The sequence below is a fragment of the Hemitrygon akajei genome, chromosome 12, assembly GCF_048418815.1.
Source record: "Hemitrygon akajei chromosome 12, sHemAka1.3, whole genome shotgun sequence".
Classification (NCBI taxonomy): domain Eukaryota; kingdom Metazoa; phylum Chordata; class Chondrichthyes; order Myliobatiformes; family Dasyatidae; genus Hemitrygon; species Hemitrygon akajei.
Window position 1 is genome coordinate 96,106,977 of NC_133135.1, and position 16,459 is coordinate 96,123,435.

General features: G+C 45.8%; 1 protein-coding gene across 3 annotated transcripts in view; it reads left to right on the top strand.

Moving 5' to 3' along the window:
• LOC140737297 (xenotropic and polytropic retrovirus receptor 1 homolog) overlaps positions 1 to 16,459 on the top strand; it is a 479,522-nt gene that overhangs the window by 364,422 nt on the left and 98,641 nt on the right. For all 3 annotated transcript variants that reach the window (XM_073063697.1, XM_073063698.1, XM_073063699.1), the window contains one exon: positions 4,216 to 4,381. In XM_073063697.1, the coding sequence (XP_072919798.1) occupies positions 4,216 to 4,381 (166 nt within the window). The remainder of the gene's footprint in view (positions 1 to 4,215; positions 4,382 to 16,459) is intronic.

The window sequence follows — 16,459 nt, forward strand, 5'->3', positions numbered from 1 at the left end:
TTCTCCTTAACTTCTGTCACCATCAATGGGATCCTACCACCAATCATATACCAATCATGTCTTTACCTACCCCCACCTGCACTCTCTACTTTCCGCAGGGATCACTCCCTCCAGATGCCTTTGTCCATTCTTCCCTTCATCTACTAATCCCCCTCCTAGCACATAACCCTGCTTACACAGAAATGCTACACCTGCCCATTCACCTCCTACCTCACCTTCATTCAGGGCCCCAAACAGTCCTTACAGGTGACACAACACTTAACCTGCAAATCTGCTGAGGTTATCTATTGCACCTAGTGCTCCTGATGCAGCCTCCTCTACATTCATGAGACCTGTCGTAAAATGGGGGAGCACTTTATCGATCACCTCTGCTCCATCCGACAAAAGCGAAATTTCTAGTGGCCTACCATTTTAATTCTTAATCCCATTCTCATTCTGACATGTAATGATTTAAATAAACAAGTATCTTACTTAATTCACTTTTAGTTGACTCTGTTGCAGGGGATGTGGGATCCCCTCTGTTGCAGGGGATGTGTTGCAGGGGATCTCAGCCAATCACACCCCCACAATACTGGCCCTCCTGTTCTTAACCACATACAAGCACAATGTGACTTGTTGATTGTGTATCTCACTGTTATGAATGTCATTCCCACAGGAATTATCTTTTCTCCAGTATAAGTTCTTAGTTGAATATCTACAGGCTTCAGTTCAGTATCTTTTTATGGAATTACTTATACAGCCGAGCCAATGTCCAATTTCATTTTGATTAAGTTGCCATCCTCTTCTGGTGTAAGCTATATTGTTTGTCCATCATTAGTTTTCACTTCATAAATTTCAAGGCTACCCATCCTGTGTGACTCAAAGGTTCATTTATTATCAAAGTATGCAACTCTTCTTCTCCAGATAGCCATGAAACCAAGAAAGTAAAGAACAGCAGCACAATCATCAAACCCCAAATTCCTCATCTCTGCACAATAAAACAAACAAAAATAGAACAGGCACATAGACCCTTCCCACCGGAGATCCCCCTACCCCACACACAAAAATATGAGAAAGAAGGGTTGAAAAACACAGAATACAAAAAACTATGCCAGAAAAAAATAATCCATCGTCCAAGTCTCAGCTCTAAAAGTAATCCAGGAAATCATAGGCCAGTAAGTTTGACATCGGTAGTAGGTAAATTATTGGAAGGAGTACTAAGAGATAGGATCTACAAGTATTTGGATAGACTGGGACTTATTAGGGAGAGTCAACACGGCTTTGTGTGTGGTAGGTCTTGTTTAACAAATCTATTAGAGTTTTTCGAGGAGGTTACCAGGAAAGTGGATGAAGGGAAGGCAGTGGATGTTCGGTGGACTTTCAGTAAGGCCTTTAACAAGGTCCCGCATGGGAGGTTAGTTAGGAAGATTCAGTCACTAGGTATACATGGTGAGGTAGTAAATTGGATTAGACATTGGCTCAATGAAGAATGAGGGGAGATTTGATAGAGGCATATAAAATTATGATGGGTATTGACAGAGTGAATGCAATTAGGCTTTTTCCACTGAAGCTAGGGGAGAAAAAAAAAGAGGATATGGGTTGAGGGTGAAGGGGGAAAAGTTTAAAGGGAACATTGGGGGGGGGCTTCTTCACGCAGAGAGTGGTGGGAGTGTGGAATGAGCTGCCAGATGAAGTGGTAAATATGGGCTTACTTTTAACATTTAAGAAAAACTTGGACAGGTACATGAATGAGAGGTGTATGGAGGGATATGGTCCAGGTGCAGGTCAGTGGGACTAGGCAGAAAAATGGTTCGGCACAGCCAAGAAGGGCCAAAAGGCCTGTTTCTGTGCCGTAATGTTCTATGGTTCTAAGTCCACACCCAAAATGCAGAAAACCTGGCCAATGTTCTCCCTCTCCTTAGCAGAGTAATCTCACCAGTGATTAAAAAAAAAGGCAGTCTCTCTGCATTTTCAGATTTTTCATCAATAGTGTGCAGATTAGGGCTCTTTGAAACTGCAACTTGACTTATCTTTTTCTCTTTTCTGTGCAGTCCATTTATTATTGTCTGCCCGACAGACTCTTTGTATGTGTCCTAGTTTGTTGCATTTTTTTTTTACAAGTTTCATCTTTAAACCTGCATTAGTTTGATATATGTGAGCCCCTGCCACAACAATAACACAATTTGTTCAGCTAGTCAGGTTTTTGTTTAGAATTTGTTCACACTCACTTTTATTCCTGACTGCAGCTCAACTACCATAAGACCGTAAGATAAAGGAGCAGAAGTAGGCCATTTGGCCAATTGAGTCTGCTCCGCCATTCAATCATGGGCTGATCTAATTCTTCCAGTCATCCCCACTCCCCTGCTTTCACCCTATGCCCTTTGATGCCCTGGCTATTCAAGAACCTATCTATCTCTTCCTTAAATAAACCCAATGACTTGACCTCCACAGCCGCTCGTGGCAACAAATTCCACAGATTTACCACCCTCTGACTGAAGTAATTTCTCCGCATCTCAGTTGTAAAAGGACGTCCTTCAATCCTGAAGTTGTGCCCTCTTGTCCTAGAATCCGCTACCATGGGAAATAACTTTGCCATATCTAATCTGTTCAGGCCTTTAAACATCCGTAATGTTTTTATGAGATCCCCCCTCATTCTCCTGAATTGTGTCCATGTCTGCTATTTCCACTGATACACCTATTTCAGTTGTTCTATTATACTTCAGTGCGTTATACTTCAGTTAGGAGCTATTTTTGAATGTTTTCTTTTAAGATTTCACAAACTTCACAATCTCTCAGTGCATCAAGCCATTACCAAGCTGACAATGCTCAAATAATCTCTTCAATTCAGCCACGTACACTGCAATGTACTCTCCCTGTTCTGCTTATGAAAACCTGAAGCATTCCGCAATCAACAATGGTTTTGGTTCTAAATGTCCTGCATTGTTTTCATGATATCAGCAAAGCTCATTTTGGCTGGTTTGATTGGAGCAGTCAAACTGTGAAGCAAACCTGCATGTCTTTAAACCCAATGCACTCAGCAAAATTGATACTTGTTCCTCATTGGATATTTAATTTGTTTCAAAATACTGTTGAATTAGCTCAGTGTACATGAGCCACTTGGCTGTTCCTCATTAAGCTTTTTTTTAAAAATTGAATGTCTTACTGTGCTTCAACAGGTTGGTAGCTGTCTCAGGTTTGTTTTAAAGGTACCCCATCACCACTATTATGTTTTTTAAGTACAAAACATTAAACTAATTCAATTTATAACAGGACAGCAGTTGAGAGATGTGAGTCTTTGTGTTTACTTTAAGAAGATGTATGGAATATCATGTGGTAGCGTCATGACATATGCAACTTACGTGTTTTTACATATAACCCGTAGTGAATTATTTAAACAAACAAGACTGCTTAATCAAACAATATATTTATAGTATTACTGAAATAATAAATACATAACAACTTATGATTTTTTATTTCCAATCCCCTTCCCTCTTCTTCAATTCCCCCCTCTGGCCTCTTGCCCTTCTCCTCACCTGCCTATCACCTCCCTTCCTTCTTCCCATTCTGTTACACTCCACTCGCCCTTACTATCAGATTCTTTTTTCTCCAGCCCTTTACTTTTCCCACCCACCTGGCTTCACTTATCACCTCCTCGCTACCTCTCCTCACACTTTTTATCATCTTCCCCCTTCCTTCCCAGTTCGTGGGAAGGGTCTTGGCCTGAAACGCCAACTGTTCATTCATTTCCAAAGATGCTACCTGACCTGCTGAGTTCCTCCAGCATTTTGTGTATGTTGCTTAAATAGATGTTCATTTTTCAGCTGAAACACAGACCATTTGCAATAGTCAGAAACATACATTTAAGAAATAGTGCATTCTTTATCCCATCAATGGTGAATTGACCCCCGTGCTTCACTGACATTTTAAATCAAAAACCATCTTGCTGTTAACTTGTTTTTATTTAGGGCTATGGATGAAGTTTTACAATTTAATAAGCAAATATTGGCCATTTACTGATCTTTTTGAAAGATCTTTTTGCGCCTCTTTATGCTTAATCTATCAGTCTCCTCTTCTTAATTGCTTGTTTTTGCTGCAGATGATGATTATTATTTAATATGGTGAAGCTCAGAGTGCTAGAGGGTGGGGATAGACTGCAGTGGATGGTGGGTACAGGTGAAAAGTTTTAGCTTTAAACTTACTTCCTGATGAGTGTCTTTTTTTCTGTTTTCCCCACAGTTCAGAGTCTTCACAGCACCATTCCACAAAGTAGAGTTTGCAGATTTCTGGCTGGCTGACCAGTTGAACAGCCTGGCAACAATCCTGATGGATCTGGAGTACATGATCTGCTTTTATAGCTTTGAACTGGACTGGAGCACAGAAGAAGCCCTTATTAAATCTCAAGGTAATTTATTAAACACAGTAACCTCAGTGGGTTTCTATTTCTGTTTCGTATTATCTGCAGTTTAAAGCCTAAGAAGGACTCAAGCAGCACATGTGTAAAGCACCACCTGTGACAAGTTTCCTCTCATTGTCACAACTAAATCCTCAACTTCGTCCAGTATCACTAAAAGAGTGCCCTCACCGGAGGATTGCAGTGGGGCTTGCCACACCACCTTGAGAAAGAGAATAAATAATGGCTTTGTCAGCAATGCCAAAAAATAATGTAATTGAGGTACTGCTCAGTTACAGTCTAACTGGATGGCAGCGCACACATGAAAAGCAGAATTGTGTTCTTTGTTGGCAAGTTCCAGATTTGATAAGTGCTCAAACTGGGTGACAGGGTGACCTAAAGTAGTAGCAAATCAAATGACAAAGATGAAACAAATATGGAAGTTAAAGCAATTAAGTCCAATAGACAAGGGCACAATAGGGAGGGAGCTGTAAAAACCTTAATTCAATTAGTTTCAAAATAGTTAATGAAAAAGAATTGATCCTTAAGTGGAAGTTCCTTGAGGGAAGCTTATATCATTGACTTTGCATTAGAACACTCTGAAGTGAATTTAGAGAAGTTGTTTGCAGGTAAATGGCATGTTAGCAATTGGGAGGCTTTTAAGAATGATGTAAGAAGAAATTGAGGTCAGAATTTTCCTGTCAGAGTGAAGAGCAAGGTTGGCAAGATTAGGGATATTGAAAAGATATAAGGGATATAGAAGCACACAAGAGGGGAATTAGGAGAGCAAAAAGGGAACATGTGATATCTCTACCATATAAAATAAATGAGAACCCTTAATGATTCTATAAGTACATTGTACATTAAAAAGGTTGCTTAGGAGAGTGTAGGTTCTCTCTTAAGGATCAACATAGAATCTAAGATGAGAAGACATTGGAAAATAGGTAACGTCTGAAATGTATACCTGAAATTGGAAAAGAACATGGAAGCTAGTGAGTTCAGGGAAGAGAATGGTAATATTCAGTTATACATACGTACATCAACATTACTAAGAAAGAGATGTTAAAGATTCTGAAACATAAACTAGTAGATACCTCCTAGAATCTGACCGGGTCTATCCTTGGATATTATGGGAAGCAAAGGAGCAGATCACTGGGACCCTGCAGAAATTGTTAATTGCAGATAAATTACCTGAATATTGGACATTGGCTAATTTAGTGTGTTTGCTTAAAGGGCATCAGGGATAAACCGGGAACTACAGATCAGTGAGCCTTACATCATTAGTCAGAAAGTAATTGGAAGGGATTCTGACTGATAGGATTCATTTGCATTTGCATAGTTGAAGACTGATTAATAATAGTTTTGGTTTTGTACATGGGAAATTATGCTTCACAAATTTGATTTAGTTTTTTTTTAAGAGATGACCACGAGGATTGATAAGAGCAGTGTGGTAAACATTGGTTGCATGTACTTTATCAATGCTTTTGATAAGGTCCTATATGGTAGGTTGGTCCAAAAGGTCAGGGCACATGGGATTCAGGCTGGAGGCCTGTGATCAGTAGTGTGCTGCAGGATTAGTGCTGTGTTGTCTGTTGTTTATCATATATTAATGGTTTGAATCAGAATGTCGCTGGCACGATTAGCAAGTTTGCAGATGACACCAAAGCTGATGGTGTAGTGGACAGTGAAGAGAGTTGCCTAAGGTTACAGCAAGATCTAGATCATCTGGGAAAGTGGGTAAAGGAAAGGTATATAAAATTTAACACAGACAATTGTGAAAAGATGTGTTATGGTAAGTTAAACCAGGCAGGACATATGCAGTGAATGGTAATAGCACAAAGAGTTTTTCTTTACTGAACAGAGAGGCCCAGGGGTGCAAGTATATAGTTTCATGAAAATGTCAACACAGGTAGCCAGGATGGTGAAGAAGGTGTATGGCATGCTTGCCTTCATTGACCTAGGTAATGAATGTAAGTGTTGGGATAACATGTTACAGTTGTACAAAACAGTGGTTAGGCTATACGTGAAATATTACACACAGTTCTGGTCACCACAGATGATGCAAATAAACTAGGGAGAGTGCAGAAAATATTGACAAAGATATTGCCTGGATTGGAGGGCTTGAGTTATAGGAGAGATTGGATAAACAAGGTCTGTTTTCCCAGAGCAAAGGAGGCTGAGAGGTGACATGATATAGGGTATATAAAATTATGAGAGTTGTAAGAGTGTCAACAAAACTCCTGCCATCGCTCCCCCAAAATGTAATAATGTATAACGTAACACATAACATACATGGTGAACTTAACCCTTAATAGTCTGGGTGAATTCTGCCTAATAAAATTAAGGAGTCTCTACACACACGCACCCCCCCCAATAATTCACCCTAGCAGAAAAGCCAAACAAGCAGGGCTCTTCAAAACTTGGCTGAACCTGCTCCTGCCTTCACAGGCAGGTGATGGGGGAGGAAAGGCAATCAATGTCAGAAGGTCTGGAGGTGGGAGACTGGGCCCTCTGTGGGGGCTGTGCCACTTCCACTGGGGAGTCCAGGTCCAAATGGGTGGACTTGAGACGATCCACAGAAACACTGTCTAGGATACCTCCAAAGTCCAAAAAACTTATACCCTGCTTCCAACATGCAGAACTGGTCATCATAAGGCAGTTGCAGGGGACCCCAATGTCCATCATGACACACAAACACATATTTTGCCTCCCACAGACCCCACAACAGGTGCGACCACGGCAGGCCATGCTGTGTCGTGGGCACTGGAGTGAAAGTTTTGGTGCTGCCTATAAAAGCCAACAGCTGCTGCAAAGCGGATAATGGGACCATGGATGTTGGTAGAAATTCTCCCGGCACCTGCAGGGGTTGCCCAGAAATGAGCTTTGCAGAAGGGGACTGATAGTCTGCCTTAGGGGCCGTCCTCAGGCCCAACATGACCCACAGCAGTCTGTCCACCCAACAACTGTCACTGAGGCTTCAGGGAGAACAGCATTCATTGAACAGTGGAACTACTCGCACAGACTGTTTGCCTGAGAGTGATAGCTGTGGTCTGGAGCAGTTTGACCCCCAGATCATGGGCAACCACACACCAAAGCTCGGATGTAAACTGAGTCCTTCAGTCTGAAGAAATATCCAACAGGCGGCCAAACCGAGTGATCCACGAGCCAATGAACACTCGTGCCCCCTCTGCGGCTGAAATGGACGACAGTGGCACTGCCTCTGGCCAACATGTGGTCCTATTAACAACAGTGAGGTGGCAAGTAAACCAGTGGTTCAGGGCAACAGGCCGAGCAAATCCACATTCACATGGTCGAAACACCGGTCAGGCACCTCGAAAAGAGTTCAAGGAGCTTTGGACCTTCGTGCTTCACATGCCTAACAAGCACTAGCCCAGTCCCTGAAGTCCTTCTTAAGCCCATGCCACAGAAACTTTTCTGACATCAGTTTCTGTGATGCCCTACGGCCTGGGTGAGAAAGCCATCAAAAATGCATCGCTGTCAGTAGTGAAACACCACTATCACCAAAAGCAACATCCACCAATTTCAACCTTGGTGTTTGCCGAATGCAGCATCTGCATAATCGTGTCCAGAACCTGGCCTGCCGCCATCTGAGTGTAGGCCATGCCCAAATGGACAGCACCAGTGAAGGACTGGGAAAGGCAGTCAGCACAATGTTACGTTTCCCTGTGATATGCTGGACGTCCATGTTGAACTCTGAAATCAAGGAAAGATGGCACTGCTGTCAAGCAAACCAAGGTTCAGAAATCTCAGCCATGGCGAATTATAGGGGCTTTTTATTTATTGATTTACGGGATGTGGTCATCGCCAGCTAAACCAGCATTTATTGCCAATCCTTTGTTGCCTTGAGAAGGTGGTAATGAGCTGCCTTCTTGAACCGCTGTAGTCCCTGAGGTGTAGGTACACCCATAGTGTTGTTAAGGAGGGAATTCCATGATTTTGACCCGGCAACAATGAAGGACCCTGTTTCCAAGTTGGGATGGTGAGTGACTTGGAAGGTGATTTCCAAGTGGTGGTGTTCCCAGGTATCTGCTGTTCTAGTCCTTCTAGATGGTAGTGGTTGTGGGTCTGGAAGGTGCTGCCTTAGGAACTTTCGGTGTGTGGTTGCTGTGCATCTTGTAGATACTACACACTGCTGCAACTGTTCGTTGATGGTGGAGGGATTGGATGCTTGTGGAAGAGGTACCAGTCAAGTGGGCTGCCTTGTACTGGATGGTGTCAAGCTTTTTGAGTGTTGATAGAGCTGCACTCATCCAGGCGATTGGTGAGTATTCCATTACACTCATGACCTGAGCCTTGTAGATGGTGGACAGCAGCTCCATAGCCAAGAAAGCCTAGCAGCGTCTCTACTTTCTGCGAAGGCTGAGGAAAGTCCATCTCCCACCCGCCATCCTCACCACATTCTACAGAGGATTTATTGAGAGCATCCTGAGCAGCTGCATCACTACCTGGTTCGGGAATTGCACCGTCTCGGATCGCAAGACCCTGTAGCAGATAGTGAGGTCAGCTGAGAAGATCATTGAGGTCTCTCTTTCAGCCATTACAGACATTTACACCACACGCTGCATCTGCAAAGCAAGCAGCATTATGAAGGACCCCACACACCCCTCATACAAACTCTTCTCCCTCCTGCCATCTGGGAAAAGGCACTGAAGCATTCGGGCTCTCATGACCAGACTACATAGCAGTTTCTTCCCCCAAGCCATCAGACTCCTCAATACCCAGAGTCTGGACTGACAGCAACTTACTGCCCTCTACTGTGCTTATTGTCTTGTTTATGATTTATTGTAAGGCCTGCATTGTTTTGTGCACTTTACGCAGTCCTGGGTAGGTCTGTAGCTTTTGTGTTGTTTCATGTAGCACCATGGTCCTGAAAAACATTGTCTTGTTTTTACTGTGTACTGTACCAGCAGTTATGGTTGAAATTACAATAAAAAGTGACTTGACTTGACTTGAAAATTGTCCTGTACACAAGAAACAGGACAAGTCCAACCCACCAATTACCACCTTATCAGCCTACTCTCAATTATCAGCAAAATAATGGAAGAGGTCATCAACAGTGCTATCATGCAGCACCTGTTTGACAATAACTGGCTTACAGATGCCCAGTTTGGGTTCCATCAAGGCCACATCACCTCCTTGGTCCAAACAAGGACCAAAGAACTAAATACCAGAGGTGAGGTGAGAGTGATAGTTCTCGATATCGAGGCAGCATTTGACCAAGTATGGCATTAAGGTGCCCCAGCTGAAATGGAGTCGATGAGAATTAGAGGGAAGAAGTGGGGATGTTCACAGATGACTGCACAATTTGTGTCTCCTCAGATAGTGAAGCAGTTCATAGCCAAATGCAGCATGACCTGGACAATATCCAGGCTTGGGCTGGCAAGTAACATTCGAGCCTCGCAAGTGCCAGGCAATGACCATCTCAAACCATTGTCCCTTGACATTCAGTGGGATCACCATCACTGAATCCCTTACTATCAACATCTTGAGGCTTACTGTTAATAGGAAACTGAACTGCTCTAGCCATATAAACACCATGGTTACCAGAGCAGGTCAAAGGCTAGAAATGCTGTGGCGTGTAATTCAGGTGAGATTCTCCGCCAGGTGAACACCAAGAAATTTGGTGCTATTAATGATCTCTACCGAGGAGCCATCGATGTTCAGTGGGAGTGGTCGCTCCGTGCCCTCCTGAAGTCAACAACCATCTCTTTTGTTTTGTTCACATTCAGAGACAGGTTGTTGGCTCTGCACCAGTCCATTAGCTGCTGCAACTCCTCTCTGTATGATGACTCGTCGTTCTTGCTGATGAGGCCCACCATGGTCGTGTCATCGGCGAACTTGATGATGTGGTTTGAGCTGTGTGTTACAGCTCAAACCACATCATCAAGCAGCTGTTTTCCACATTGCCAGGTAGATGCCAGTGTTGTAGCTGTACTGGAACAGCTTGGCTAGTGGCGTGGCAAGTTCTGGAGTACAAGTCTTCAAGACTATTGTCTGGATTTTGTCTGGGCCCATAGCCTTCGCAGTATCCAGTGCTTTCAGCTATTTCTTGATATCACATGGAGTGAATTGGATTGGCTACATACTGACATCTGGGGTGCTGGGGACTTCTGGAGGAGGCCGAGCTGGATCAGCTACTTGACACTTCTAACTGAAGATTGTTGCAATCTTATGATCCACGAAAGCGGTAAATAAATGGCCCCCTGGGAGAAAATAAAAATACCGCTCTGCCAAGTACAGGCTGAGAAGCTTTCAGTCGAACGTGCTGTACTTGCACTTGCAGGGACAACACTGATGACTAAAAAATACAAGAGGCTGCCCAACGCCGTTGACCAACTGCTCATGTATCGCACTGACCGTGCAATCCGACACGTCCATGCTGAGAACGATCAGCATGTCTGGGAGGGGTGCATCAGCAGTGTTGCATTTGATAATGCCTGCTTAGTGTCCGAGAATGCCTTGGACCTTTCCTCTGTCCAGTCCACGACATGCTTGGTGCTTTGCCTTTAAGAGCTGCTTTGGGGACAAAGTGGTGATAAAAGATTACCATGCCCAGAAACTCCAGTAGGGTCTTAATAGTGTCTGGTCGAGGGAAGCGCTTAACGGCTTCAACTTTAGCTGACTGGGGAACTAAGGAAATCGACCACAGACAGTCCAAACTGGCACTTTGCGAGATTGACGATAAGACCATGCTGACTAAGGCCTTTGAAAAGGGTTCTCAAGTGTAAGAGATGTTCGTCCCTGGAGAGCTGGCTACCAAAATGTCACCAGGTAAACAAACAGGAATGACCAATCCCTGAGAACACTGTCCATGAGGCGCTGAAAGGTCTCGGCCAAGTTCTTCAACCCGAATGGCATTCAAAGGAACTCAAACAAACCAAACATTGTAATAACAGCGGTTTTAGGAATGTCACTTGGGCAGACAGGGACCTGATGATAACTGTGAATGAGGTCCACCTTCGAGAAAATACCTTTTCCTGCCAGGCGAGCAGAGAAATCATGGAAGTGTAGGATCGGGTATAGTTCATGGGCTGTGGCATCGTTGAGGTGATGCTAATCGCCACATTGATGCTGCCAGCTCCCCCCCCCGCCCCCCCGGTTTTCATATGACGTGGAGCGGAAGCCCATGATGGACTGCTGGACCACCTGATGATGTCAAGGCGCTCTGCGGCATCAAACTCAGCCTTGGCGACAGCTAGCTTCTCCAAATCAAGGCACCTGGTGCAGATGTGAACAGTCAGACTGGTGGTGTGGATGTGGTGCTCCACCCTATGTTTAGCAGTGGGGGTGGAGAAGGTGGGCTCAGTCAGGTCCAGGAACTCAGCGAGGAGGCGGAGGAAGTCGTCGGAGGCGTAAAGGGCGCTGGACAACTTTAAAGTGTCAGTGGCGCTGAGTGTGCTGCAGGGGGAGTAGAAATTCTCTGCGTTGACGAGGCGCTGGTTCTGGACATCAGCAAGAAGGCTGTTGGTGCAGAGGAAGTCGGCCCCCAGCAGGAACGTAGACACCACTGCCAGCACAAAATTCAAGCAGAACTTCTGCCGTCCAAAGCACAACACCATCTCACACTTATCAAAAGTACGGATGGCGCTGCCATTTGCAACCTTAAGAGAAGGTCCATATTCCCCAGTTCATAGGTCCAATGTAGACACGGGCAAGATGCTCACCTGAGCGCCTGTGTCATGGAGGAAATTGTGCCTGGAAGCAGAGTCTATAACAAACAACAAACTGCCTGACCTGCAGATACGGATGCTGGCCATTCCGTTTCCCGACTCCTTGAACCCACAGGATGGGCGGTAATTCTTAGCTCTTGGCCCAAGCTTCATGTGGTAGAAACACAGGGTAGGAGACTGTCATTGAGCCATGGCGATTGTCTCATGTTTAGCTGGCAGTGAGGCAGCAAAGTCATCCAGCTATATGATCATATAGGCTTGGTGACAGAAAACACCTTGTCAGCCTCTCTCACTAGAGGCTGGAGGTCTGAAGGGAGAGCCATCAGAGCCGACTGCACCTCCCCTGACTGTCTGAAGATGAAACAGGGCTGATGTCTGCCATGGAGGGTCAACATGTGGTCCATCAACTCCAACAGCTTGAAGTTGCCTAACCCGGGCAGTGAGAGGAGCCGACAAGCGCACTCAGGCTTGGAAAATTCAAAAGTCTCTCGAAGCAGTTGTTCAAGAGTCTCGTACCTGCCAACTTCTGGGGGTGCTGTAGGGCACTCATCACCCTGGTTGTCATAGAGCTGTCTAATGCTGCAATGACATAGTAATATTTTGTGTTGTTTTGCAAGATTTCCCACACTGCGAACTGGGACTCTGCCTGAGCAAACCAAACTGCAGCATGTTCTTGACAGAATTCAGGGAGCTTGAGAGCAACGGCATTTGCAGCCATGATTGTAAATTGAGGGAAATCACACCTGAATCGTTCAGAGGAGCATCAGGGTCACCAGTGTAGAAGTGTCAACAAAAATTGACACATGTGTCATTTCTTCTAATGTACACTTTATTCAAATTGCAATCAAATGGCGACGTTGTATATACTTTTCCCCGTCCCCTCAAAACATAACACGTACATGGCAAACTTAACCTTTAACAGTCTGTGTGAATCCTGCCTAATGAAATCAAGGAGTCCTACAAAGTCATAAATAGGATACATAGCTAAGATCTGTTTCCCATGGTAGGTAGTCTAAAACCAGAAGGTATATGTTTAAGGTAAGAGGGAGGAGGTTTAAATGGGAACTGAGGGATAAATTATTCATTTAAAGAGTAATGTATCAGGAATGAACTACCAAAGTACTGGTGGTGGCAGGAATGATGATTATATAATGAGCAACATCTGGACAGCAACTTAAATGAGCAGAGCATAAAGAGGTATGGAGTTCATGAAGGCAAGTAGATTAGTACAGATAGGCATTATGGTTCGCCTAGACACAGTGTCGAAAGGCCTGTTTCTTTGCTGTACAACACTATGACTGATAAAACCATATTGTGGTGACCCACTTCCCAGAGCACTTGAACCGGCTCACAAAGAGGGCGCCAAGCCTGCTTCACCAGCAAGGGGAAAAGCCCGCGCGCGGGATGGGACTGTGAATATGTGCCCCCTACTGTATTCCCGCCCGGGGAGGGCAGGAACAGGAAAGCTGTAAAGCGAGTCTGCGAAGTTTGAATAAACCTTTTTTGCAACTGCAGCTCACCAACTACGTGTCGTTATTTCAGCGCTGCATGTAACACACCGCTACAATTGTTGACCCTGATGACCCAAATGATATTTGGACCGGAGATGAATGACACTGCATCTGTTCATGCAGTTTCGTTAAAACTGCCAAGCTTCTGGATGCTGCGACCTCACCTGTGGTTCCAGCAAGCAGAAGCCCAATTCCACATTCAGTAGATAACCTCAGATGCCACACGTTACTACTACGTGGTGAGCTCCCTCAACCAGGAGACAGCCACCCAGGTTGAGGAGTTCATACAGGAGGACAGCAAATACACAGAATTCAAAGCCCTGCCTGCTGTCCCAGACATACAGGAGGCTATCCCGATGGCCAGCCGCTGTAGCTATCAGCGGCGACTGGCCCTGGCGTTTCCCGGCAGCTTGCAGGGCTGGCTACAGCAGCAGGCTTCTGCGCCCCACCGCTGGTGGTAGAAGCACCATTGTTCGTTGGTCTCCTCACCCTTGCCTCTGGGGTTAGTGGGCTCTGCGGCTGGGCCCGGTCTGGTTTGCTGCTGGGAGCATGGCCTGGTGATCTGTGCAACAGACGCCCCACTCTCTTCTTGGCTTTCCACAGCACGTCTGCCCGGGCCGCCACCTTCTGGGGGTAGACTATGAAGCGCTGGCGGAGGCGCAGCAGGCAGACGAGGAGATCCCTAGTTACAGAACCGCAGTCTCCGGTTTGCAGCTCCAGGACCTCCCCGTAGGCCCAGGTAAGAGGACCCTACTCTGTGACGTCACCACCGGCCAACCCCGCCCCGTCGTCCCGGCAGCCTGGCGGCGGCACATTTTCAACTCCATTCACAACTTAGCGCATCCCTCCATCAGGACAACCGTCCGGATGGTAGCCAACAGGTTCGTTTGGCATGGACTCCGCAAGCAGGTCAGTGAATGGGCCAAAATGTGCATGCACTGCCAAACAGCCAAGGTGCAGGAGCACACCTAAGCCCTGCTGCAGCAGTTCCACCCCATCCGCCGGCGTTTCAACCACATTCATGTGGATATCGTGGACCCCCTGCCAGTGTCGCGAGGAGCGGGGCACCTTCTGACTATCGTGGACCGGTTCACAAGATGGCCAGAGGTGGTCCCACTCACCGAAACCACCTCCGAATCTTGCGCCCGAGCACTGATTGCAACCTGGGTATCTTGCTTTGGTGTACCGGCCCACATTACCTCCGACAGAGGTGCCCAGTTCACCTCCAGCCTGTGGTCAGCTATGGCCAGCCTTTTGGGGACACAGCTGCACCACACAACTGCCTACCACCCACAGTCAAACGGACTAGTGGAGCGTTGCCACCGTCACCTGAAGTCAGCTCTCGTGGCCCGCCTCAGTGGGCCGAACTGGGTGGACGAGCTTCCCTGGGTCCTGCTCGGAATCCGCACAGTGCCCAAAAAGGATCTGCACACCTCGTCGGCCGAGTTGGTGTACGGCACACCCCTGGTCATCCCAGGAGAGTTCATACCAGCCCCAAGGGGGCAAGAGGAAGAACCCGCAGCAGTCCTGGGCGGACTGTGTGAGAGGCTCGGTAACCTGGCCCCCATACCCACTTCACAGCATGGACAGAACCCGACCTGCGTACCCAAAGACCTGCAAAACTGTAAGTTCGTTCTACAGCGGCCCTACGAGGGGCCTTTTACGGTGATCAGAAACAACGGGTCCACATTCATGCTGGACATTGGGGGAATGAGGAGGTTTTCACAGTGGACCGACTCAAACTGGCCCATGTGGACTTGGCGCAGCCGGTCGAGATTCAGGCACCGCGGCGCAGAGGCAGACCTCCCAAACAGAGTCCGACCCAGATTGAGGACATTGGGGGGTGTATTGCCGGTTCTGTGGGGGGGTGGTTTATGTGGCGACCCACTTCCCAGCGCACTCGAACCAGCTCACAAAGTGGTGCGCGCCAGCATTGAGGCCAGTCCCAAAGAGGGCGCCAAGCCTGCTTCATCAGCAAGGGGAAAAGCCCGTGCGTGGGACGGGACTGTGAATACGCTACAGTATAACAGGAAGGCTTTAAAGCAAGGCCGCAAAGTTTGAATAAACCTTTTTCGCAACTGCAGCTCACCGACTACGTGTCGTTATTTCAGTGCTGCGTGTAGCACACCGCTACAATATAACATTTCCAGATGTGATATATATCAAGGTAGTTGAATTCAACTGATAAGGTTTGAGAGAACTCTTTACGAGTATGAGATGTACAACTAGCTGGAGTGTCAGAAAGGTGTCAGTGTTTCAACTGTTGATTACTACCTTGTGGTCCATGCTTGGAAATATGTGAATATAAAGATAAACTTCATAACATATGCAGATAGTATACACTGATAATATCCAATTTAGTGCACACAATAAGTATGACTATTTGGTTGAGCGTCAAATAGCTTAGTGGCCATTAATTCTGTCCCAAAATTTTTGATCTTCAGGAGGATGAGGAATGAATTAATATGTTCTTGTTATTTTTCTGAAGTCTTTCAAGTGTCACAAAAGTGTCCCTGCTTCAAAATATGTCCTGTCTGATTCAAAACATGTCCCAATCTGCTTTAAAGAAAACTGCTATCCATATCTTCTGTGACCATTGAATTAAAGTGAAATTGTTAAATTTCAGTGTGCTTATTCATAATGTGACTCAGAACTATGTGTATAACTTATGCAATTATGTCAGCCCTCTGTGTTGGAAACAGGATGATGTAAGAAAGCTGAAGAAAAACCGTATGTGTTCCCCCAGGATGGAGAATGACTTGCATCCATTCATTTTTCTGGGTTCTAATGAGGCCAATATGGCAACTTCTGTAGATGGCAGCAGATAGCTGATGGGGCAGATATGAGAGTATTATAGTATACAGGGCTCCTGGCTGCTCCTGATACAG